The sequence below is a fragment of the Triturus cristatus genome, chromosome 7 (genome assembly GCF_964204655.1).
Source record: "Triturus cristatus chromosome 7, aTriCri1.1, whole genome shotgun sequence".
In the NCBI taxonomy this organism is placed as follows: Eukaryota; Metazoa; Chordata; class Amphibia; order Caudata; family Salamandridae; genus Triturus; species Triturus cristatus.
Window position 1 is genome coordinate 515,629,578 of NC_140590.1, and position 25,900 is coordinate 515,655,477.

Sequence of the window (25,900 nt, forward strand, 5' to 3'; positions counted from 1 at the left end):
TACGCGTCCATGTCTACTTCCGTTGTGGCGGGACGTGGGATTGGTGGACACGCCCCCCGAAGTGACCAGACCATGGAGGTAATTAATGTGCAGGATGTATTAGTATTTTGTGGGGTGTGGGTTATGTTTCCTGCCCCTTGCACACCCCCCCCTTGGCCCCTGGGGGTTGTTCTGACCTTCTGCGGCGTCTGCGGCGGTTTCTGAACACGAGGTCGTAGGCTATGAGGGCCGGGATGACGCGTAGGTTGGGATCCATGGCTGTCCGTCGCGTACCGGTGCTCCTTGTTCGCGTCATCCTCAATTTCCCGGCAGTTTTTGGCTCCCGTAAAAATGCTACGTGCGGAGTGACGTCGGCACGAATCGTACTTGCTGCCGTATGCGCCGTCCAGAATCACATTTGTATGTATTTTTTTCGGACGGAAAAAACGTTCATTCGTACCCGGGTTTTACCGGATCGGAATCGGCACCTATATAGAGAGTCTTCTTCCTCCAAGTCCCTAAACCTGCACCATGGAAAGAGGAAAGTTTGATCACACATTGGCAAATAAATGAAAACTTTCTAGCTAACAGAACAAAAAGTTTCAATTCTATTGAGGAGAGGTAGGCAAGGATTATGCTTGACTTTCTTCTTTTTTTCCCTCCAACAGGCATGTAGGAACATCACATATCAAACTAACTTTCCCATAAGAACTTGGAAAAAGGTAACATGTCAGGTTTATCCAATCACCATGCTTGATAGTATATAATTGTCCCATGTCGCTTTACATGACCCCCTTTCTTCCTTAAAAAGTACAGATAAAACAAATCCAGTAAATCCTGTTTGGAGCTTTTGTTACCTGAAATACAAGGACATTTTCTCTATCTACACAACTGCAGTATCTGTTTCCATTTCCATTATTAATAATGCATATGTATAAACACAGCAGATGTTATGCAGACCAACAATAACTTCTTAGCCTTGTTCCTGTTTTCATTGAACATCATCCTATATGTGAGACACTTACCAACAACTAACTAAAGGATATATTGCCAACGTTTTATCATTACCTTCGCGCATTTTTATGTCTCCGGATCGAGTGAATGACCTTCAGTCCTTGGGTGAGATAACAGTGTCCTTAATAGAATGTGAAACTTTCTGTTACATTAGCTAGGAAATTTCCCATTCTATGTAAGGACCGGAGGCGAGGATTATGCTAGCTTAAAGCTTATTGATAACAAGAGTAGCCACATCTGTGACTAGTTTAAAGGAAAACCTCTTGAAAGTTGAAGGTTGAACCCGTAGACCAGACTTCAGCATGTCCTCTAATCTAGCACCAAATGAGAAGACATTAAAGCTTTAGCATCTCCAGCTGAGTGTGCCCCAAACCTTCTAGTGTCTATCCCAGCTTTCTACATGACCCAGTGGACCCATGTAGCTATGGTCGGAGAAAGGACCACTTTGTGGGGTTTTGTAATAGCGATGAGTAATTGCCTCTCACCTGGATGGCGAAGTTCTTCTGTCATACTTTTAAATTCCTTAATGCATTTTACTACAGACAACTTTGGGGAATCCCTAAATGTTGGGTATGATACAAGTCTACAATTGCATTTAGTCCTGACACCGACTTGGGAGTAAGACACCTAGGAGTGTCTTACTCCCAGGCCGGTGTCCTTCAACACTTGCTTTATTAGACTGACCCACCATGGGTGTTCATCTTTTTGGTACATGTGCTTTTTAGTAGGCCTGGGCGAAAATTCCGTTCCGCTCATGGAAATTGCGATAATTTGACATTTTTGTGTTCCGCAGAGAGCGCGAAAATGTCAAATTTTCCGCAATCCGCATCTTACCGGAATTTTTTTTTCCGCTCGCACTGTAAAAAATACATTCTCGATAGTTTGCGAAAGGGAATTTCGCAAATTCCACCCACCCCTACTTTTTAGGCAATATAGGCCCCTAAAGGGGTGTCAGATTCTGGGGTGGGTGGGGCATTAACTAAGAATGCTCCGTGGTCGGCAAGCTCTCCAAGATAGAGAGGAAGTCCCAGGAGACTATCTTGTACCGGCCACAGAAACAGAGAGGTGGGCATTACTCCCAGAACGGCTATGCGATTCGGAGAACCCTCAAACAGCTGGAAGACCAAATACACACCCTTCGGCCCCACCTGGTACTGAACTGCCGATTCAGTCACTCCGTAAGGACATGGAGTTCCCTCAGTTAGCTTTTGCGGGGAAAAAACAGTTAGAACTGGGAAGTTAAAACCATTAAGCCACATACATCACCAAGCACAAATACAATCTCACGAGAACAGGGAGCACTTAACTGCGGCTCCTGGAGCTGTGAAGAAAGAGGGTCATGGAAATTGATGAAGAACCATTATAGACTTTCGAGCATTGTGATTAGATAAACCTGACATGTTACCTTTTTCCCAAGTTCTTATGTAAAAGTTAGTTTGATATGTGCATTTCCTACATGGCTGCTGGAGAGAAAGAAAATTAAGCACAGTGGCGGTCCGTCCATTGGGGGCGTTGGGGTGTTGCCCCCCCGCCCGCTCCCCATGCCCGCAGCTTCCTCGGCGTCTGCCGCGTCTCTGAATTTAAGTAAACTCTCAGTTTACTTACGTTCAGAGACGCTGAGGGAGGGAGAACTGTCAGTCAGAATGACGTTGGACCGCCCACCCCCTTCAGAGTCTGAAGGGGTGGGCGGTCTGGCGTCATGTTGACTGACAGGCAGCCAGCAGCACACAAGTGCGCATGAGTGGGGACGGAGGGCGATTTTTGCACCGTGCCCAGTCATGCGCACTCGTGTTTACAAAGGCTGGCGCATGCCCATTAGGAGAGCGAGGGTTGAGCCAAGGCTCAAACCTCGGTCTCCAATGGGTAGGCGGGCGGAGCGTAAGCCTGCTCTAAGCCAATCCTGGTGCTGCTCCAGCACCAGGATTGGCTGAGAGGGGTCTTGCAATGCATGCCAGCACTGATGGGCTGTTCCAGTGAGTAGGCACCAGAAGTAACGGAAATGGACCCGAGGCGGCACGGACGGTGGACCCGGACCTGCTCAGGACAGGTAGGATTTAATTAAAAAAAAAAATCCCCCCCACCCGCGCGACACCCCCCCCCCCCACGCACGACACGAGCCGCGGCTGCAAAGGAATTGAATAGTTCTCGTTTTTGTTATCGTATTTCTTAAGGTCATAATCTATTTAGCAGGTTATTTCGTACAGCACAAGTTCTTAGTCCCAAAGTTCTCATTTGCAAATAGATGATGACATTCAATTATTTATTCGGCGGGGGCAAGATTAAAACCTTTTACGCTACATGCCCACTCTACATCTGGGGGCTTTCAACTTCCTTCTATGTGTAATTTCGACCTGGCCCTTCATCTTTCACAATTAGTGTACCTCCTAGCACGACCTGGTCTATCTCCGCTGTGGATATCTCTGTAAAACGAAGCACATGAGCGCTCCAGGTTATTGGGCAGTGCGATATGCACACAAAGGGTTAATGAAGACGTCCACTGATGAAGTATCTAAAGCAATATTTGTCCATTGGAATTCTGAAAAAGATTTGCTACTCTCGGTGCAAACTTTGCAATTTCATTTTATGTTTAATCACATGAAATTAAAGCCAGACGATGTACTTCTCCAAAGTTTCAGGGATTGAAAGGAGTTCACAAACTGAAGAACAGCTAAAGAAAAATGCTTAGGAGTCAATCTGCATTTACTCACTGGCGACCCAATATGGCACTGGACTACATTACACCAGCCACGATATAGAGATTCCTCAGAGACGCGATGCTGAAATATTGATAGTTTAAAATTTGACACAATTGGTATTGGTCCCCTTTGTACCTACAAAGATCAAGAAGGTTTCCCTACTCTCAATGCTGCTGGTGTAAAAGTAAACATCTCTGTATTTTCAGTTTTTCACTTTGTCCTTTCCCCACGTTTTAGTTGTTTTGACACAGGGTAAAATAGCCTACTGGTTCCATGTAATCTTTTGTTTCACACAACTGTGTCCCTCTGTAAATAAGAGTATTAGGAAACTTTGCATTACATTTTCTTAGTAATGACGTAGACTCCAGGAGAAAAGTTACTTTTCTATACCAACGTCTGTTTTCCTTTAGCACTGCCGCTTTAAAATAGTGTGAGGCCGGAGAAATAAGTAACTGCTCGCTCCACTTAAACGTTATATGAATGTTGGAAATACAGCAAGAATTGACAGAAAGGAAAGAGGTGACCCATATTGGAACAATGACTCTGTGTCTTTTCCTAGAAAACTGTTTTCTGCTATTGAATGTGTTTTTGTTTGCCTTGATTGTGTGAACCAGCACATTGATCCTCCACAAGGTTGATATCTGGAAGCAAGAAGGGTTCATGTGTGTTGCTTTTTTCTGAGGTTGCTGAGTACGAAGAAGAATTTTGCATTTTGAATGATGAACCTCGATCTGAAACTCTATGGTATAGCATGTAATTCGATTTGCGTCTGTCCTGGTTTATTGCACAGCTTGACCTGATTGGTGGTAATTTTCAGGTCACACTGTGAAAGTGGCCGCTCTGGCATTTCATAACTATGTGCCCTCGAAAAAAAAAAGTGCTTTGTGAGTTTGTCACCAATGTGATGATATATGTCAGACTTGCGTGTCGCGGCATCTTTTTCATTCCTTTTACCGTTCCGGTTAGCAGGGAAAGTGCGTAGTTTGATGCCAATGTATCCGGCACATTTCTTACTTACATAGTGTTAACATGTGCAGAAAGTGACATAATAATGAAATACTACCCTGCATTACACTGTAAAATGTAGTCAACCCTGCTGCATTATTTGGTACTTCCTGTTGCATAATTCCAGAGGACCTGATTAAAGTGCTGCTGCTCTTCCGGTCCTTGAGAGAGGTGGAGAGAAGCAAAGGAGAGAGATGGGAGGGTAATAGGGGTCATAAGGAGGAGGCTGGGGCATTGCTGGGTGTATTGCATTAATAACCTTCCTGCTTCCTCATATTTGCTTGAAAATGCTCCATTTATCCTCTATTTTTTCAAAATTTTCTCGGGGGAGAACCCCCGATCCCCCCGAAGGTTGTTTAGGCTTGCTCGCTAGGCTCGCTCGCCTCAGTGCAGAACAGTCATAATTTAACGCCCACCACTTTCAAATGTCACCAGCCGCCACTGATTAAGCATAATCCTCACCTCCGGTCTTGACATAGAATTGCTGATTGCGCATGTGCATGATGTCATCCACCACAACAACCACACCAGGTGGCTAAATGTTGCTACTCCGTGTTTCCCAAATCACCCTTGTAGAGAGTTGCTCAGGTTTCTGCTTTACGGCAGAGATCGCGTTTTATTTTGTGGAATGTATGGTTGGCAAAGGAAATTGAAAATGCACGTTTCTCTGCGTCAAAGTTTTTCTGTATTTCTAGAAGGGAAGTGGTCTGTTGTTTATGCAAGTTATAGCTGTCTGCTATTCTGAGGGAATAACATAACAGCAGAAATACGTTTGCCAGCCTTTATACTGCACGTATTCGGGTGCGGAATAGCATTTGTAAAATGGAGAATATTCCTCTTGAGGAACAAGATTTTATAGTGCAGGAGAGATTTTTGATGTCGTGTTTCCTATTTTCTCTGTATTCTAGTGGGCAGTGGTATCTTTAGTGCGGGGGGGGGGCGCCCCACCTCTATTTCACCTGGCTCCCTTCTGCTCCACCAACAGAGCGGCTTAAGGCGACACAGAAAAAGATAAACAGACAATGCATTTTGCCACACACATTAATTTGGGCCACGCCTTTCATTGTGAAACAGTATTGTTTGCTTAAAATGTTTACATTTGATTTACGTATATTTGTATATGTCTGTATCAAAGTGTACATATATATCATCAAAACACATTTCCTCTGATGTCCTTGTTGGATATTGGCCCTTGTCTAACCTGCTGTGAGCCTGACAAGAGTCCACATTTTGGAACGTATTTTCCAAACAGGAGTCTGATCTTCGCCTAAAGCTGGGAGTGTACGTGGGGCTGAAGCTTTCTCCAAAGGGAAGAACTAACTTGAACCTGCTCTGCTGACTCTAGCCTGATTTAGAGTTTGGTGGATGTGTTACGTCATCACACACCTGACAGATATCCCATTCACCATATTACAAGTGCCAGGGATAAAATGCACTTCTAATACAGCAGATGAGAAAATCTGTTACAGATGCGACAGAGAAACCCGTCGCCGAATTCTAAGTGAGGCCCGGTGCCTGCTTCGGGCCAGCATCAATGTTCTTTGATTGCTTCCGTGTCTGCAGTGAAGGGGCTCTGACTGAGCATGCTTACATTTCCACTGATCTGTGCAAGGTGCAAGAAAACACTTCCTTGCCATTGAACTTGCAGCCCACTTGTTGTCGTGTACCAGAATGGTGTCTCATATGCACTTTGCAAGAGTTTCCTGTGAAATGAGGCAGTTTGCAGCGCACACCTGCAGCAGAGATTCAAAATATTGCTTTATGTGTACTGCTCCTCAGACGTCGACGTCCTGTTGATCTTGACATCTGACTGCCAGCCAACAGACAGGTTTTTTATCGAGACTCGCAGTGTGGGGTCACTTAATCCAACAATGCAGGTTCCTGTAGGGTTATGCAGGCATGATAAATGGTATTATGCAGTATTGTAGGTGTTTGATATAGTGCACACCTTGCTCCTACGGGCATAGCAGCACATGTAGCAGGACCAGCCGCGGCCGCTGCAGGTAAGAGCGGTAGGTCCAGGTGAGGGGGGATTTTGAGAAACGACCACGAGAGAAAATGAATTATTTATTTAATTCTCGCTCGTGGTCATCTATCGAAATCCCCCCTCGCCTGGCCCCACGGCGCTTACCTGCAGCGGCTGCGGCTGAGCAGGACGATCTCAAATATGCTACACAGAGAAAACTGTTGCACCCGTGTCACACCATGTCACAGGAACCAAGAAGTGATCGGTGGCGAGTGGGAACATCCGTAGCGCACTGAACATTGTATTTTTACATATTTATATTTTGCAAATTTACTATTTTAGGCACAAGGAAATGCAATGATTTGTACAGAAGCTGACTCTATATTCCCCAGTTATTCTGATCCCTGTTTTGCTGTTTTCTCAAGGAACACAGCGGGGGTTCTTTCAAAGCTGAGTAATGAAGATTGGGTTTCATTTGTATTCAGATTTGACTTCATTTGTTTTCAGGTGTCATGGTCAGCAGTTGACTTTCATATAAATGGGCACCACTCAGTGTAATCCCCATGTGGCAGATAACTTGCAAAAGGAAATTAGTGAAGTAACCACTATGAGACATCCACTCTGTATTATGCGGAATGGGGATTTTAATTGCACTGTGTGTAACTATGGTGGGCCTCGAGTGCGTGCGATGGAAAATATCGAGGGGCAGTCAATGTCTCATTTTACCCACTCAATATATGGAATGCATTAAATAGAATTGTGACATCAAATTATTTACTATTTTTAAAGGATTGTGTTAATGACATTAATGGACAATATTCGACATATTCGGGAGGAGGTCATGCAAGTGTTATTGATTATATGCTATTATCTAGTCGTTTTCTTATTTTGTTGGAGGATCACAAGGTCTTATCATACTGTTCCAGTGATCATAATCCCCTAACAGCATCTTTTAAATTATATAATGTGAAAATTCAATCGCCTGATGTTTCAATTAAATATGATACAATACAGGGATTAAGGCGGAAATGGGACCAGGTAAGCCGCAGGTATTTGAGTACTAACACATCTGTGAGAACCTGGATTTTATAATCAGCTATTTAAATCATGAGTCCTCCCCAGAAGTTATCATCCAGGATTTTCAAGTCCTGTGTACTGTCACATCAGCTGAGTAGATAGTGAAATGTTCTCACCCGAAGGAGAAACCCCTCGCTTGTTGATTTAATAGGGCTTGTTCAAAACCGCACAATAATATAGAAGGTGCTCTTCAGGCCTCCCTTCCCCTCGGGATAAAAGCCTAGTGAAGGTCCTGGGAAAGAATTATACAGCTAGGTTAGAACAGAGGAAGGGTGGGTTGAGGACAGAGGCTTTTCAAGAATTGTAGGCAGCAAGTGCTCTGAAGGACTCGAAAAAGTTCTGGGACGTTATTAATCACCCAATATTTGCAGACGTCACTTCTAAAAAATTGGATTCTCTGATCGTAGGGACGGCCTGGGTGGGACATTTAAACCTTATTTTTAATTCTTTTAATATAACGAGTGCCCAGGCACGACCAGGAGTAAAAAAAAAAACAATCTCTAGAACAAGCAATCAACTTCAGTAGATCTATTTCAGTAGACGAGGTAGCGATTGACATTTCTCAGGGGTGGGATACCCATTGCTATTTAAAGAAAATGGTTCTCTTTGGGCACCTCTCTTACCAAACATAATTAGAGCTGCTATTGTTGAACCTCTTCCCGTTTCATGGAAAGATGCTATAGTGGCTCCCGTCTTCAAGAAAGGGGACAAAACTGACCCCGGGTCTTATAGACCCATATCGTTGATTGATTCAACGGTAAAGGTATTGTGGAGGGTTCTTTTAGCCTGTTTAGAAGATTGGACAGCTGAAAATAATATATTGTCACAAACCCAATACGGTTTTAGACGAGGAATGGGACAGTAGAATAGTGCTTCAATTTCTCACAGGTTGTTAGCAAGTACACTACGTCCATGAAGTGCTCAGTACATCGTGCCTTCATGGACTTATTCTGTGTGTTTGATTCTTTTGATCTTGACAGATTGTGGACCATGTTGGGAGACATGGAAGAAGAGGTATCTTTGGTCCTTATATTGCGTAGGCTTCATTCAAACACTACAGTTAAGATACATTATGTTATTAACGTGGAGAAACCAGGTCCATATTATCTACGGAAGGAGTCTGTCATGGATGTATCTTTGTCCCATTCTTATTTCTTCTTTATATAAATGAGCTGGAGGCACATATGTTGGGGGAAAATGTTGATTTTCCTAAGATCGGTAAAAATTGTATTGCATCCTTTCCATTGGCAAACAATGCTGTCCTCATTGCAAGGACAGCAAACAGCCTGCAGAAATCTTTGGACACTTTTGTGGGTTTCATGGCCTCTTTGGATCTTAAGGTAAATTATTTAAAAAAAATGTATGTTATGGTGTTGGACCCAAAAGAACAAAGTCTAAAGTGTTTGTGGTCCAGGGAATGAGATTGAGAAGGTCAACAGTTTTTCCTATATGGGAATTGTTTTTAACTCAAAGCTTTCTTGGACTCTCTACTTACCTCAAGGGCACTGCAAACATCAAGAGTAGTGAAGGCACTTTTCAGATTCGTAGCCCAACTAGGTCATAAGCCAGTGAAAGAGTTGCCTACTCTTTATAGGGCAAAGTGTTTTTTAATCACTACTTACGGGGCAGGCGTGTAGGGCCATATAAACTGCTCTAAGCTCCAGATAATAGAGAATAACCTCATCAGAAGACTTTTGATGGTACCAAAAAGTGCATCAACTCCCTTCTGTCATTTTGAACTGGGCCTGGAGTTAGTGGAGGATCGAGTTGGTCTCGCTCCGCTATTGCAATGGGCTAAGATTTGGAATACTCCTGAAGTGGTATTTACTAGATCCATTACACTGGATTGTCTCTCTTACGCTAATGTTCATACTATTCCATAGTTCAATTACTTCAAATGTATGTTTTAGGAGTTGGTTCTGATTGGGTTGTTTAATATCCCCACTAATATACCCCATCAAGTTAAAGTTATTATCAAAAACGCTTTCGTAACTAGGGCACATTTACTCCACTTGCAGGTGCTGATTCAGCAGAAATCAGTGAGTAACTTAGATGTACCCATTGTGATCAATCTTCCCTGTTTTTATCTCGTCTATTTGATGAATCCTCAACATAGATTTTATCTGAGTAGATTTTGTCTGTCCTTGGTTCATTTTCTGGTGGCTCTCCCACACCAATGCAGTTGGTCTAATGTCCTATGTTCATGCTCTTGTGATAACTTCACAACGCAGAGCACTTTGAACTTTACTCTGTTTTGTCCTTTGTGCAAGTCAGTGAGAGTTAAATATTTACTTCCAATATTAAATTGTCACCGACCCTGTTCCGATACAGAAGGTTATAGGTTTTTACTCTCTTTGGACTCAATGGCCGTCTGCTGTGCAGTTTTAAACTTTATAAGAGGAGCAATTGCAATAAGAAAGAAACGGCTAAGGGAGGGTTGGTGTATTCTGTAAGGATTTGCCCAAAATTGCATTGAACAAATCAGGGTGCTGTTATTTTAATATTTATTCTGAAGACTCCTGTTGTTTCTTAAATGTGTTTTTAAGATGAATTTTTGTATTATGTGCTTTAATGGTTTATTTACATCGAATACAGCTTGTTTGACTGACTACCTCTTTCGTAGCTTTTCCACGCGATCACATTTTCTATCTTGTTAGCGAATGGGATAAAACGCAGAGCAGCTGCACTTTTTCTTAGGGTAAGTCTGTTATTGATAAATCCAAAATATATACATATATTGTTCAGCTGGAGAGTAGTCTAAAAGCTGAAAAGATTAAAACATTTATTGTGTTGACTTCAAGAAGTTCACAACTTTTCACTTTAATGCCTGGTCAAAGAGGATGTGACACATTAATATCAAAGCATTTTTGATAGTTGGCTTGAGTGAAACCTGAGGTCTGCAGAAAGAGCTAGGTGTTATGTGTATTTGTGAGATAGGAGGTAGGGGAGCTCATATTCTCGTTTGGGCAGGAGCGTAGCACATGCCTCTTTAACCCCTGCGGTGGAAGAGGGGCACTAACCCTACAGAGGCCCCTTAACCCTTCGGGGAGCCCCCATTCAGTCCAAGACCAATGAATATTTGTGAGATATTGGAGACTAAGGGCCCCTATCCACATTATGCAGGCATGTTTTTTTGTAATTACACTGCATATGTGGAGAGACAACACTGAATGTGATAATGTAATACAGAAAGTGTGCTGTGTGGAAACGTTCAGAGGCATTGTGATGGAGAAGTTAGATACACAATAAGCAAGAACTGGCAACACCAATAGGTCAGGCTGTTGACTTGCTGTAAATGAAAGCATTTCTTCATTGATTGACAATCATTGATTGTCACGTATGCATGTGGCTGAACTGAATGTGCGAACAATTCAATTGGTTGTCGAACGAATAGATGAATGCAGGGATGGTAGAGTGCAGGGCAATATGCCTGGAGTGGTTTTATGGGGGTCCAGGACTTTTTTTCAGTCGTCAGACTGTATCCCAAAGGGAAAAAAGAAAGACAAAAATAGATAGAAAGGAATAAAAATGGAAAGATAGAAAGCTGCCTTTTGGTTCTTGACTAAAACATTTATAAAAGCCTTCTGCGGGGAAAACACAATACATCAATTGACAAAAAATGCTAATGCATGATCATTCAGTGTGTTTTTGAGATGTAAAATTGTTACTCAGGTACAGAAACAAACTCTATGGGAGGCAGAAGGATACAACAAACAGCCAATAGCATTAGGTGAGACAGAAATACTCTTTTGGGCAGAGCTAATGCTCACTGCATGAACATTCCACAGCATTGTCAATAATAGCTCTATGGGCAGCTGTGCTGTCAAGTCAGACCTAAACAAGCCTCCAAGGGTGAGATAAAGAGACAGGAAATATGGGGACATATTATCAAGAAACGGAGTTAAAATTATCGCCGCTTTAGCGGCAGAAAACTGCCTCTAAAGCGGCGATAATGGGCTTGATAATATGCCCTTGAGAATTCCCATAGAAGCCCATGTTGACACCAGAACATGGGCTTCTATTGGAATTCTCACGGGCATATTATCAAGCCCATTATCGCCGCTTTAGCTGCAGTTTTCTGCCGATAAAGAGGCGATAATTTTAACTCCGTTTCTTGATAATATGCCCCGTAGAGTGGTATAAGAAAGAGGCACAGGGTGACTGGGCAGTCTTGGTATCTTGGTATTCATTCATAACCGTGGCATTTAGCAACAGCAGCCTGTTTTTTAAAATGTATTTGTCAAAATAAGAATTGAAATGGAGCTGCGTTTAACTGTGCTCAAGGCTGAAAATGTACCGTGAATTCGAAGTATTTTAGGGTCAGGCAGATCACGCTGATGTCCCACGTGATTTGACGGCCCAATCGCGTGGGAGATACTTGCAAAACACGCGAGTTGCCATTCTTGGGACTCTTCATGTGGGCTGGAATTAATAGTTTTTATATTGAGAATAGTGTATAAATGAGTGTATGAATGAAGAAATGGGCAGGGTGCAATAAAATATTTTTTGTGATTATATTTTGATAAAGCAAAAATCGAATTAATTTATTATTAATTAAGTATGTCTAAATTAATTTAATGTATATCTAAGAATGTCACAAAATGCAGTGATGGTTATTCCTTTTTTTGACTACTGAAGTTATATGGATCATAGGTCAGTTAGATGGTATTTCACATACAAAGCAATACAGGTTAAGAGGGAGCTTTTGTGTTTATTTTGGTCTAATTATCCCTCTACTAAACCTGAAAGAAATGTATTGGGGTTGCCGTTCCCATTTGTGCAACTGAACACATTGGGTGTTTCCATCACATTCCTGCAGCCTTAAGTGCAGTATTTATAATCGTAGCACCAAGAAACCTCGGTGTACGAGCGCTATATAAATACGTGTAACATAACCAGGGCCCTCCTCAAGCGCTCAGCGGCCTTTTATACATTGTACCATGTGGTGCTGTTGAAGATGCTTCAAAACTGGCTGGAGGGGATTGTTGAGGCCTTTTTCTTCATTCTTCATAAACTGAAGCTAAGGAGTCAGAACTGAACTGGTGCATTTGCTCAGATCAGACTGCATGCAAAGTGTCCCAGGGGTCAATTTCTCCACCTTGTATGGCAATACCATTTTTAGTATCTCCAGCACCTTCTCCAGAAGAGCACCAGCTGCTCTTTCACGTGTATCTAGATGACACTGAATGTACACGAGACCGGGGAATGGCTCTGAAGACCAGACAGCCACCCACAAGTCCCGAGTCCTCATGGACCAGCGGATCAGACAGAGCTTCATCGCTGAAACAAAGCCAATACTGAAATCCTTACCCTCAATGCCCTGGGCTGTTTAGAGCCCACTCCCTTCAGCCTCATCCCTAGATTTGCAAACACCCCCAACCACATCACAGGATGCACATCACCTGGAAGTTTGAAGTCACATTTTCATCTAAAATTACTGCTGCGGCCCAGGGCACTCATTCTGCTCCACCAAACTCAAACTCGAGTTCATGTCATAAGAGTCACAATGAGGTCGTACTTAAGCCACTGAACCATAATGTTAAATTAACCCCCCAAGCAATTCACTTAAGTATCAGGTGGCTAGAATTAGCCTCAGACTACATACATGTGACACCAGCCTCAAAATGCCTCTACTGGTTCCCATTGCAATAAAATATCAGATTAGACTTAAAATACTCTGAACATTGCACAAGGATTGGAAGCACAAATGCGACTAGTACGTGAACACAAGTTCTTATGGAGATCTGCAATTCTTTCTTGTCCAGACTCGTGGAAAATGCCCCCCAATACATTTTTTTTCTGATAAATAGTTGGTTCAAGTGCTTTCAGTCAGGTGTGGTGAGGTGTATTTCAGATTTCCACTAGGACGTTTTAATGCACACACCAACAAAAACACACACACTCTAGCTCATCTCTGTTTGAAGTCCTGAAAAATATTGGTTATTTTACAAAATGTTGCGTTTCTCTCACTTAATACTCCCCTCCCTTTCCACGGCCCCTTAAGCCCCTCTCATGCGTTATAGAATGTATTTTAACATTATGTTCCAGCGTTATTGTTGGGAAATCTGACGTTCGCCACCCTTCCTAATCTTAATGACCAATCTACGTGCCTGACAACTGTGCTAGTATCCACCAGCATGACATCATTATGACACTAGATATCTGTCTTAATTAGTCATTAATGTTTTCGGAGATCCTGTACTAGGTAGCAGCCTTTTTCTTCACCTGTGCTAGCTAGGTCCAGGTCACCCACTTCCTAGGTTATCATGTGCTTTATAAAACTTTATTCATTCATTCATTCATTCATTCATTCATTCATTCATTCAAAGGACAAGTGCAGAAAGCACTCCACTACGTAGCAGCTCTGACCACGTGACAACACACCTAACATCTAATCAACCAGTAAGCCTTCAAGATTCAAGTAAACTTGGGCATCAAAGAGTTCAGAGTACTAGACTTACTAACATTTTCATCCCAGGATAACTTTTGTTTGAAGAGCTCTATGCAGTGTAGCTTTATGTAAACAAAGTATTTGGACAGATTAAAAACCATCAAAAGTAAGTGCAGGTATCTTAGACATGACCAAGCCTCAATTTAGAGCACATTGCATTCTTTCAGCATGACAATTTCATAACACTGATGATTCCCAAATAGGGCTGATGTGTCTATGAGACAAGTTTTTTCTGGTTTAAAATATTATTTAGTAAGTGACCATACCCCAGAATGAGACACTGCTCCGCAAAAAAGCCTCTAAATGCACATGTTGAGACATCGAAAGCACACACACCACTGTGTTCCCTTTTCTGATGCTCAACACTCTTGATAAAAGGCCGGAGGGAGGAAGAACGCCTACATTCTCCTGTCCCCCGCAAAGCCGATGGGGTTTCCCCACTTTTTTGTTCCTCACTCCCATACTAACTTAGGGGAATATTTACAAAAATGTCTTGCAACGCAGCACAGCAACCGAAGTTGCTGCATTGCATTGCATGAGAGAGCAGGAGAGCGTCATATCTACAGAGATATGGTACTGTCCTTCTCTTTCCTGGTGCTGGTGCACAATCAGGCTGCCAGCACCACATACACACACCTTAGAAAGGATGAATGAAGGAATGCAGGGATAGATAGAGAGAAGGGTGGAGTGATGAGCGGAGAGAAGAATGCAGAAGATGGATAAAAATCAATGTATGGATGTTTTTATGGAGAAATAGATGGATGAGCGGAGGATGAAGGGATGGATGGATGGAGAAAAGGTTGGATAGAGAGAAGCATGGGTGATGATTGGATGGATAGAAGGATGAATGGAGATAAAAACGATTGAGAGAAAAGATAGAGTGGTGGATAGAAGGGTGAGAGAAGGAAGGATGGAGAGATGGATGAGTTGTTGGTAAGAATGAGAAAAGGATGATGGGCAAAAAAGAAAGGGGAAAAACGAAGGATGGAGAGAAGGATGGACCGATTCAATGGAGGTAAGGCTGGAAAAAAAACAGAAAGGATGGGAAAAAAGAAATTAAGCAAGATGGAAAATGACAAAGAATGGAGAGAAAGAGGACAAAAGACAGAAAGAAGTAAGGAAATTTAAGAATCCCAGAATTACCTCGGCATTCTCCCAAATGACTGTCGGGTTCACTTGCCTCCTCCACTTGCTTAGAGCTACACGGGCCGTGGTTAAAACTGAGGGCTGTTTTACTTTTCTGCCTACTCCCTTGAGCAAGTGCTAATATTACCCCCGTGGGTGCTCTTTCCATCACCCTCTGAGGCGACCCACTCCCGACTAGAGCCTGCATCCTGAACATCCCTAGGTCGAACCTCAGCCGGCTCCAGTTTCGCCTTGGCTCAGGCAGAGATCCCTTTTTATCTGAAACGTGTCATGTATGTGCACACCTTACATACCTGGCTCAAAGCAGCAGCACAGGAGCAGAAGCACAGAGCACAGGGGGCCTGGGTCCAGCAGCATGGCTGATGAGTAATATTCTAACTCGCTTCCGAGGGCAGAAAGAAGCAGAAATCTTACACGCCCCCCCCCCCCCACTCCTCCACCACAGGACTTCCTTCCTCTAATTCATTCACAACACTAAGCCTCTTCATAACTGTGGCTATAAAGAAATTCAGATAAACAAATGTTTTAATGGCAATCAGTTGTCAGTGGGGTGGTGCTGGACCCAGTGTCAACTTAAGGATTCTGGGGCTCCAGGTAAGACATATTTTAGGGGCCTCTTTATGTTACAAAAATTGAACTTTTTTCAACACATTTACTGCTAATTCAGGAACGATTGATGCCACACAATACGACATTATCTGTTAAACTTTAACAGGCTCACACAAAACCACCTGAAATTTGTCGTGGCTAGGACCTCAAAAAACCTTAAGGTGACACTAGGTAGACAGAGTCAGAGGTAGAATTAGGTAGAGAGGTTTAGATCGAGAAAACGAATGGACAGATGTAAAATAGAGAGAAAGTTCATTTTCCCAAGGAGTCCCATAGAAGACGGGGCTCCCTGGCAATTGTCCACTTTTCCCGTGCCTTAAAACGTCTCGGGCTTGGCCCCCTCTGAGTTTCCCTGGGGTCGAGTGTGGAGACTTACCCTCTCTGGGAGAGCTCCTGGCCACTCTGTTCGCTTCATCTGCCTGCATCCTTCACTCTCCCTAACAACTCTCCAGGTTCTCACCGTGAATCTGAGAAGGGGAGTAGCTATCAGTGGTGCATCGGTGCAGTGGCACCAGGTTCTAGAGGTGCAATGGTGTAACCTTAGCTCCAGCAGCCGCTGTGGTGTGGGGGGCCCGAGCTCCAGTGGGCATGTCCAGCACTGTACACAGATGGCGGACCCCTGGCCTGAGAACCCCTGACTGGGTTCAGAATGTTTGGGGGATGTTTGGGGGGTGTTGGAAAACCACTCCCACACTAGAAGGGGTGGTGGTGGTCTTCCGGACACACTGTGGTAGCTTGGCTCGAGTGGTCAGGAAACAGGCACCGTGCTAAGCATACAATAACCATGCGTGCATCCGTTCCAAAAACGACTCTACACCGTAAAAATTATGAAAATATTCTTCTTTATCTTTTTCTCTTAGTTGCTGATTGGAAAAATAAATAAGACAATCACAATATACAAATTTAAATAGTGCAGGTCAAATAAATACTGTCTGGAGATTCAATAAATAGGGATGATCATAAATACAAGGGACATAAATATAAGTGCAGGTAATACAGGCAATTAAATATTCTGAGGCAATAAATACTGAACCAATAAATATTGTACACCAACAAGTCCTGTAGACCAATAAATATAGTGAAGCAATAAATAGGTTAACACAATAAATACAGTGCCCCCAATAAATAATTAAAAGTATACAGCAGCACTCATGTAATCAGATCACTTTTCAATTCCTAAGGGCTGATTTGGCCCAGGCACAGCTTGTAGGGTTGTGGAAGGCTTGAGGGGTTCTACTCCCTGGCTGGGACAAGGCTGAGGCCTAAACTGAGGTAGATCAAGGGGGGAATACCAGTGCCCTGGCTTTCTCTCTCCACACAACCTCTCTAGGTTAGTCCCAATTCACCCCTGGCACAGTCAGGTTGGTTCCAGCACCTCCCTAGCCCCTTAGAGCAGTCTCTCAGGTCTCCACAGGGCCTTAGGCGCCCTCTACTCCACTTACTGCCCTTTTTCTGATGTTCCGACGCCGCTGGAGTCGTGTCGATGCCGTGAGGCGGTTCCGGTTCGGTCTCGGCGGCCTCGGCACAATGTCAGTTCTAGACGACGCCGGTAGGCGGTTCCGGTCCGATGTCGGCGGCCTCGGTTCGATCTCGACCTCCGATTCGACGGCGTCGGGCAGTCTCTACTCGATGTCGACTTCGGGCGGCTCCGGTCCGATGGCGCTCTCGGCTTCGATGACGTCGGCCGGCCTGGCCTCGATGTCGACTTCCGGCGACTCCGGGGTGCGATCCTCACCCCCGACCTCCGGTGCTCCTCCTCTCAGGTTCCGGGCGACTCCGGAGTGCGATCCTCACTCCCGACCTCCGGTACACTTCACCTCGGTCTCCGACGACTCCGGAGGGCGGACTTCACTCCTCCGAGGACGCCGCTCACTCGACCTCGGTTAACTTCCTCCTCGACCTTTGGTATTCCTCACGACCTCCGTCGGCGCCCTCTCACGACCTCAGGCGGCTCCGGGTACGACGTCTGCTTCTTCAGTCAGCGCCGCTTCTCCACCTCGGGCTCCAGGTCTTAGGCTACTCGACGCCGGACTCCAGGGAAACCAGTTTCCAGGTCAGGATCTTGCTGCTTTCTGCTTCTAAGGCCTGTTCCTGCTGTCCAGGTCCTTAGGATGAGTTTTTCTGGCTTCTTCCCACACAGGGCTACAGGCTGGGATCCATCAGTAGGGACTAGTATCAAGGGTGGGTTTATGGACCCCACTCCAGGCACAAGTTTCCACCCCTGCTGCTTCACTCCTTCCTCCTTCACTGTTGTGCTGCTCTCTCTTCACCAGTCAGGTGCCAACTGCCAGCTCCAACTGCCAACACTCTGTCTTAACCTCCCAACATTCTAAACCGCCTCCAACTGTCACAGAGTTCTGGAATGTTCTGGAAGGTGCTAGCAGGTTCCAGTGGATGCTGGTGATGTCACAGGTGGCCACCATTTTGTGCTCCAGGCCCTCAGACAGAAGTTTCAGGGGTAGCTAAAATGGCTCCCTGAATCTGCAGCAACACGAAAAAGTCTGGTGGTTCCCAAAAAGGAAAAATTCAAATAGGGTTTGAGGCAAAAGTGGGACAAAATAAATAATGATGAGGAGGGACCACCCAAAGGGCTGACAGGTCTAACATGCGTCCCCCCCAGCTGAAAGTGGGGAGAGCTACCCAACCCCTTGGGAGTTCTCATCACTAAGGCGGAAATACCTTGAGAGACCGTCTGCATTGGCGTGGTCCACTCCAGGCCGATGTTCCACCTGAAAGTCCATTCCCTGTAGGGCAATAGACCACCTCAACAACTTGGGATTCTCCCCCTTCATTTGCATCAGCCAACGAAGGGGTCGGTGGTCGGTCTGAACCAGGAAGTGCGAGCCAAACAGGTATGGCCGCAACTTCTTCAGAGCCCATACCACTGCAAAGGCTTCACGCTCTATTGCACTCCACTTCTGTTCCCTGGGAAGTAGCCTCCGGGATAGGAAGACCACGGGTTGATCCAGACCCTCTTCGTTGAGTTGCGATAACACTGCCCCAATGCCATGTTCTGATGCATCTGTCTGGACAATGAACTTCTTGGAAAAGTCTGGGGCCCTTAAGACCGGGGCCTCGCACATGGCTTTCTTCAATCTCACAAAGGCCTGCTGACAGGCCTCCGTCCAGACTACCCGTCGAGGTTGTTTCTTGGACGTGAGCTCCGTGAGGGGGGCTACGATGGTACCGTACCCCTTCACGAAGCGGCGGTAATATCCCGTGAGGCCCAAAAATGCTCGGACCTCAGTCTGTGTCTTGGGGGGTTCCCAGGCCATGATGGCCTCGATCTTCGCCTGGAGGGGTTGCACCGCTCCCCTACCCACCAAGTGTCCAAGGTACACTACCGACCCCTGCCCGATCTGGCACTTGCTGGCCTTGATCGTCAATCCAGCTTGTCTCAGGGCCTGGAGAACAGCTTGCAGGTGACGCAAGTGATCCTCCCAGCTGTTACTGAAGACGGCTATGTCATCCAGATAAGCAGCAGAGAAACTCTCCATTCCGGTGAGGATCTGGTTTACCAGGCGCTGAAACGTGGCAGGTGCGTTCTTGAGCCCAAAGGGCATCACACAGAACTGGTAGTGGCCATTGGGCGTGGAGAAGGCTGACCTTTCCCTTGCTCCATCAGTCAACGAGATCTGCCAGTACCCTGAAGTAAGGTCAAAGGTACTTAGATATTGGGCAGCTCCGAGCCGGTCAATCAATTCATCCGCCCTAGGGATCGGATGAGCATCAGTTTTTGTCACTGAATTCAGTCCCCGGTAGTCCACACAGAACCTCAGTTCTGGTTGGGCACCCGGTGGTGCAGCTTTCGGTACTAACACCACCGGACTAGACCAGGGGCTGCTAGAAGGTTCAATCACTCCTAGCTCCAGCATCTTAGTGACTTCACTATGAATGCTGGCCTTCACCTTGTCTGACATCCGGTAGATCTTGGACTTCACAGGTGGGCTGTCTCCTGTGTCCACGTCATGGACGCACAGGTGAGTCCTACCCGGGACAAGGGAGAACAACGAAGAGTACTGCCCCAGGACCTGGCGACAGTCCTCCTGCTGTTCAGGAGTTAGAGATGGGGAGAGAATCACTCCCTCCACCGACCCATCCTTTTCTTGAGACGCAAACAGATCAGGGAGAGGCTCGCTTTCCACGTCCTCTCCTCCGTCAGTCACCATCATCAAGATGACTTCGGGCCTCTCGTGGTGGGGTTTGAGGCGGTTGGCATGCAGCACCCGCAGGGGCTGACGAGGGGTCTTCAGGTCCACCAAGTAGGTAGCCTTACCCTTCTTCTCCAACACCTCAAAGGGTCCTGACCAGCGATCCTGGAGGGCGCTAAGCTCTCCGGGTTCGATCACCCACACCTTCTGGCCAGGCTCCAACTCCACCGGGTGAGCATTGTGGTCATACCACGCCTTCATCACTGCTTGGCTGGCTTCCAAGTTGTCAGAAGCTTGCTTCCACAACTTAGCCATTTGGCTCCGGAAGGCCAGCATGTAGCTCACCACATCCTGGGGAAGCTTTCTGGGAGTTCTTTCCCATCCGTCTCTCACCAGGTTGAGAGGTCCACGTACAGGGTGCCCATACAGAAGCTCGAAGGGGCTGAAGCCCACTCCCTTCTGTGGCACTTCCCTGTAGGAAAAAAGTAAACAGGGTAGGAGGACATCCCATTTCCTCCGCAGGCTTTCAGGCAGACTTCTGATCATGCCCTTCAAGGTTTTGTTAAACCTTTCCACCAGACCATTGGTCTGGGGGTGGTAAGGAGTGGTGAACCGGTAGGTCACTCCACACTCCTTCCACATGGCCCGCATGTACGCTGACATGAAGTTGGTCCCCCTGTCGGACACAACTTCCTTGGGAAAACCCACTCGGGTAAAGATTCCCATCAGGGCCCTAGCCACAACAGGTGCGGTTATGGTCCTCAGAGGTATTGCCTCTGGGTACCGTGTGGCATGATCCACCAGGACCAGGATAAACCTGTGACCAGCTGATGTTGGCGGATCTAACGGACCCACAATGTCGATGCCCACCCTTTTAAAGGGGGTGCTAACGACAGGAAGTGGTTCCAGGGGAGCTTTCAGCTTCACCCCTGTTTTCCCACTGGCTTGGCAAGACACACATGTCCGGCAGTAGGTATCGGACGACACTTTCATCTGAGGCCAATAAAAGTGTGGGACAAGACGGGCGAAGGTCTTGTCTTGCCCCAGGTGTCCTGCCAATGGTATCTCGTGAGCCAACTCCAGAAGGAAGGCTCGATAACGTTGAGGAACTACCAAGGCTCGTGACGATCCATGTAGGGGTGCCTTGGGTTCACTGTAGAGGAGGCCATCCTCCCAGTAAACACTGTAGTTCCCTTCAACGTTCCCTGCTGCCTGGGCTTCGGCCTGTCGCCTCAGCCCCTCAAGGGTAGGGCACTCCCTCTGGCCCTGGCAGAATTCCTCCCTGGACGGGCCTCCCTCCACGTGCCACTCGGCCGGGATGGGTAGGTCCTCCAGGTTGGTAACGTCCCCCTCCGCAGACTCCTGGTCCACCACCTCCGGTGGCCTATCCGTCCTACGGGGTGGAGACGCCGAGGCAGGCTCCTCCTGTCCTCGGTTCTTCCCTTGACTGGCAGCTGGCTGGGCCTTTGTTCCAGGCTCCAGCCGAAATGAACTCCCTCTTCGGGTAGTCGCGGACCTTGTGCTAACACAGGCCCAGTCAGGTGTACCCAGCATCTCGGTGTGAGTCCGGTATTCCACCTCCTTCCAAGCGTTGTGCTCCATATCATTCCCCAGCAGACAATCGACTGGCACGGCAGGGCTTACGGCAACTCGAAGTGAACCTGCAACCCCCCCCCATTCAAAGGGAACCTCGGCCACGGGATAGTGACCTGTTCTGCCGTCAGCCATCGCGGCTGGGTGGAGTACATCGGGAATTACCTGCTCTGGAGACACCAGTTGACTACGCACCATAGTCATACTGGCTCCTGTGTCTCTCAGAGCCTCCCCTCTTTGGCCGTTGATGGTGACCCACTGCCCATACTTTGCGGTATTTGCGGGCACCTGGATCTTAGGAACCATCTCCCGTTCTCCCAGGGACACTAAAGTGACACCCGCCCACTCCCTTCCCTTAGTTAAGGGCATCTCCTCCCCGAGCACTGCACTAGCTACTCCGGGGGTCTTTCCTCCAGTGGGAGGGGGTGGTCGTTTCTGGCACTTCGGATCTCCTTTATAGTGTCCAACGCCACCGCACTCGTAGCAATGGACAACCCTTGGCTGCTGACTCTGGCCAGGATTAGGGTTTCTGGGTGGGTTAGCCTTAGGGGTGAATCCTATTCCCTTCCCTTGGAAGTTATTTTGGGGGCCTTTGGAGAACTCCTTTTTCTTTTCCCCTCCCTCTTTCTTCTGGGGGGCGCCCTGCCCGGCCTTTTGAGTATCCCCTCCAGTCCCCCTTGTGGACACCCGGGTACTAGCCCAAATGTCCGCCTCCTCAGCAAGCTTCCGGGGACTGGTCAGCTTGCTATCCACCAGGTGTTGCCGCAGTTCAGGGAAACATTTCTCGAGCAGGTGTTCCTTCAGTACTAGGTCAAACAACTCCTCGTAGTTCCTCACTTCACTGCCCTGAATCCAACCTTCCATTGCCTTCTTCGCATAGTCCAGGAAGTCCACCCAATTCTGCGTGCCCAGTTTGTGACTACCCCTGAACTTCTGTCTGTACTTTTCAGGTGTTAGTCCAAACTTTCTGATGAGCGCCAGTTTCATGGTGGGGTAGTGGGTTTGCTCATCCTCTTCGAGGGCCAATAAAGCATCCCTACCAGCTGGAGGCATGTACTTATACAATCCCCCTCCCCAGTACTTCTCTGGAACCCCATGGGCCCTCAACGAGACCTCATAGGCTGCTAGCCACTTGGCGATATCATCACCCACCCCATAGCTAGCCACTATGTCCTTTGGCAGGTATGGTTTAGATTCCCTGGTGATCTCTTGGGTCTGGCTGCCACCATTAGGAACAGGTTGTGCCCCGATTCTCAAGATCTGAAGATCTATTTCTTTCAGTCGCAATTCATGGGCCATCCTCTGCTCCTCCTTCTCCTTTTCCAGCCTTGCTAAGTCCCATGTGAGCTGTCTTTTCTCCCTCCGGTCCGTTAGCTCCACTTCAGACAAGCCACCGCTAGAGGCACTGCTGCCCTTCCTAGAAATGGTTCTGGGCCCTGCTGACAGGTTCCCCACCTCAGGTTGGTACATCTCAGCCCCCTCAGGGTCAGGCTCTCCATCCCTGTCTTCCTCCTCAGCCTTGCTTTCTCGGCGTGCCTCCCCCCAAGCCCTTAAGCTGGTTTGGAGTGCACCCTTCTTTGCTCCTGGGGGACAGTACACCCCCTCCCGCTGGCAAAACTCCCTGAGTTGGGCCACAGTGTACGTTTCTAGATTTTCTAGTACAAACTCCATCTTGCCCACTCAGGTTAGAGGACAGGTTTTTGTGCAGTAACTATGCAGGGGGGTACCTTTAATAATACCTCCTCCCACCACCAGAGTAAATTTGGAAAAAACAAAAACCCACAATTAGGAAGGCCGCTTTGAGAAAACTCCCGGTGTAGGCCTATGGACTACCCACAGTTATTGTTGAGTATGCGTAGGCACAGCTCTATCCCACCACTGAACACCAATTTATGTTGGAAAACCACTCCCACACTAGAAGGGGTGGTGGTGGTCTTCTGGACACACTGTGGTAGCTTGGCTCGAGTGGTCAGGAAACAGGCACCGTGCTAAGCATACAATATACCCATACAATAACCATGCGTGCATCCGTTCCAAAAACGACTCTACACCGTAAAAATTATGAAAATATTCTTCTTTATCTTTTTCTCTTAGTTGCTGATTGGAAAAATAAATAAGACAATCACAATATACAAATTTAAATAGTGCAGGTCAAATAAATACTGTCTGGAGATTCAATAAATAGGGATGATCATAAATACAAGGGACATAAATATAAGTGCAGGTAATACAGGCAATTAAATATTCTGAGGCAATAAATACTGAACCAATAAATATTGTACACCAACAAGTCCTGTAGACCAATAAATATAGTGAAGCAATAAATAGGTTAACACAATAAATACAGTGCCCCCAATAAATAATTAAAAGTATACAGCAGCACTCATGTAATCAGATCACTTTTCAATTCCTAAGGGCTGATTTGGCCCAGGCACAGCTTGTAGGGTTGTGGAAGGCTTGAGGGGTTCTACTCCCTGGCTGGGACAAGGCTGAGGCCTAAACTGAGGTAGATCAAGGGGGGAATACCAGTGCCCTGGCTTTCTCTCTCCACACAACCTCTCTAGGTTAGTCCCAATTCACCCCTGGCACAGTCAGGTTGGTTCCAGCACCTCCCTAGCCCCTTAGAGCAGTCTCTCAGGTCTCCACAGGGCCTTAGGCGCCCTCTACTCCACTTACTGCCCTTTTTCTGATGGTCCGACGCCGCTGGAGTCGTGTCGATGCCGTGAGGCGGTTCCGGTTCGGTCTCGGCGGCCTCGGCACAATGTCAGTTCTAGACGACGCCGGTAGGCGGTTCCGGTCCGATGTCGGCGGCCTCGGTTCGATCTCGACCTCCGATTCGACGGCGTCGGGCAGTCTCTACTCGATGTCGACTTCGGGCGGCTCCGGTCCGATGGCGCTCTCGGCTTCGATGACGTCGGCCGGCCTGGCCTCGATGTCGACTTCCGGCGACTCCGGGGTGCGATCCTCACCCCCGACCTCCGGTGCTCCTCCTCTCAGGTTCCGGGCGACTCCGGAGTGCGATCCTCACTCCCGACCTCCGGTACACTTCACCTCGGTCTCCGACGACTCCGGAGGGCGGACTTCACTCCTCCGAGGACGCCGCTCACTCGACCTCGGTTAACTTCCTCCTCGACCTTTGGTATTCCTCACGACCTCCGTCGGCGCCCTCTCACGACCTCAGGCGGCTCCGGGTACGACGTCTGCTTCTTCAGTCAGCGCCGCTTCTCCACCTCGGGCTCCAGGTCTTAGGCTACTCGACGCCGGACTCCAGGGAAACCAGTTTCCAGGTCAGGATCTTGCTGCTTTCTGCTTCTAAGGCCTGTTCCTGCTGTCCAGGTCCTTAGGATGAGTTTTTCTGGCTTCTTCCCACACAGGGCTACAGGCTGGGATCCATCAGTAGGGTGGGTTTATGGACCCCACTCCAGGCACAAGTTTCCACCCCTGCTGCTTCACTCCTTCCTCCTTCACTGTTGTGCTGCTCTCTCTTCACCAGTCAGGTGCCAACTGCCAGCTCCAACTGCCAACACTCTGTCTTAACCTCCCAACATTCTAAACCGCCTCCAACTGTCACAGAGTTCTGGAATGTTCTGGAAGGTGCTAGCAGGTTCCAGTGGATGCTGGTGATGTCACAGGTGGCCACCATTTTGTGCTCCAGGCCCTCAGACAGAAGTTTCAGGGGTAGCTAAAATGGCTCCCTGAATCTGCAGCAACACGAAAAAGTCTGGTGGTTCCCAAAAAGGAAAAATTCAAATAGGGTTTGAGGCAAAAGTGGGACAAAATAAATAATGATGAGGAGGGACCACCCAAAGGGCTGACAGGTCTAACAGGGGGGCTGCATGCACTTTGCTGGGAGGCTTCCTCAAGTTTCTTTGCACCACTGCAGACGTGTTGGAGGGCTCAACCATGCCTTGCACAGGCTACAGTCTACTTAAAATGCCTCCACACATTTATTTTTTAGAGTGCCTTCCTGTGGCCTGTCTCTGTGTTTATAGGATAGAGGAGGAAGGGAAGAAGGGAAGGAAGGATGTACCCAGTCACAGTAGTTAGGAAAGAGAGAATGAGGAGACACGGAAGGATCAAAGGACGAGGAATGAATAAAGAGGTAAGTAAGAGAATAGAGAGAGACAGGTGGAGCACATACGTAAGGAAAGGGTGGGAATGTAGGGGAGAAAGAATTGAGGGGCTTGGAAAGATACAAGGAAGAATGAAGAGA

The 25,900-nt window shown here is 46.9% G+C and overlaps 1 protein-coding gene across 1 annotated transcript in view; it reads right to left on the minus strand.

Moving 5' to 3' along the window:
* The window catches only part of CD7 (CD7 molecule), a 131,376-nt gene extending 115,665 nt beyond the window's left edge, over positions 1-15,711 (minus strand). The window contains exon 1 of the mRNA XM_085616875.1: positions 15,628-15,711. Coding sequence (XP_085473001.1) covers positions 15,628-15,691 — 64 coding nt within the window. The 5' untranslated portion in view covers positions 15,692-15,711. The remainder of the gene's footprint in view (positions 1-15,627) is intronic.
* Positions 15,712-25,900: the final 10,189 nt, after the last annotated feature.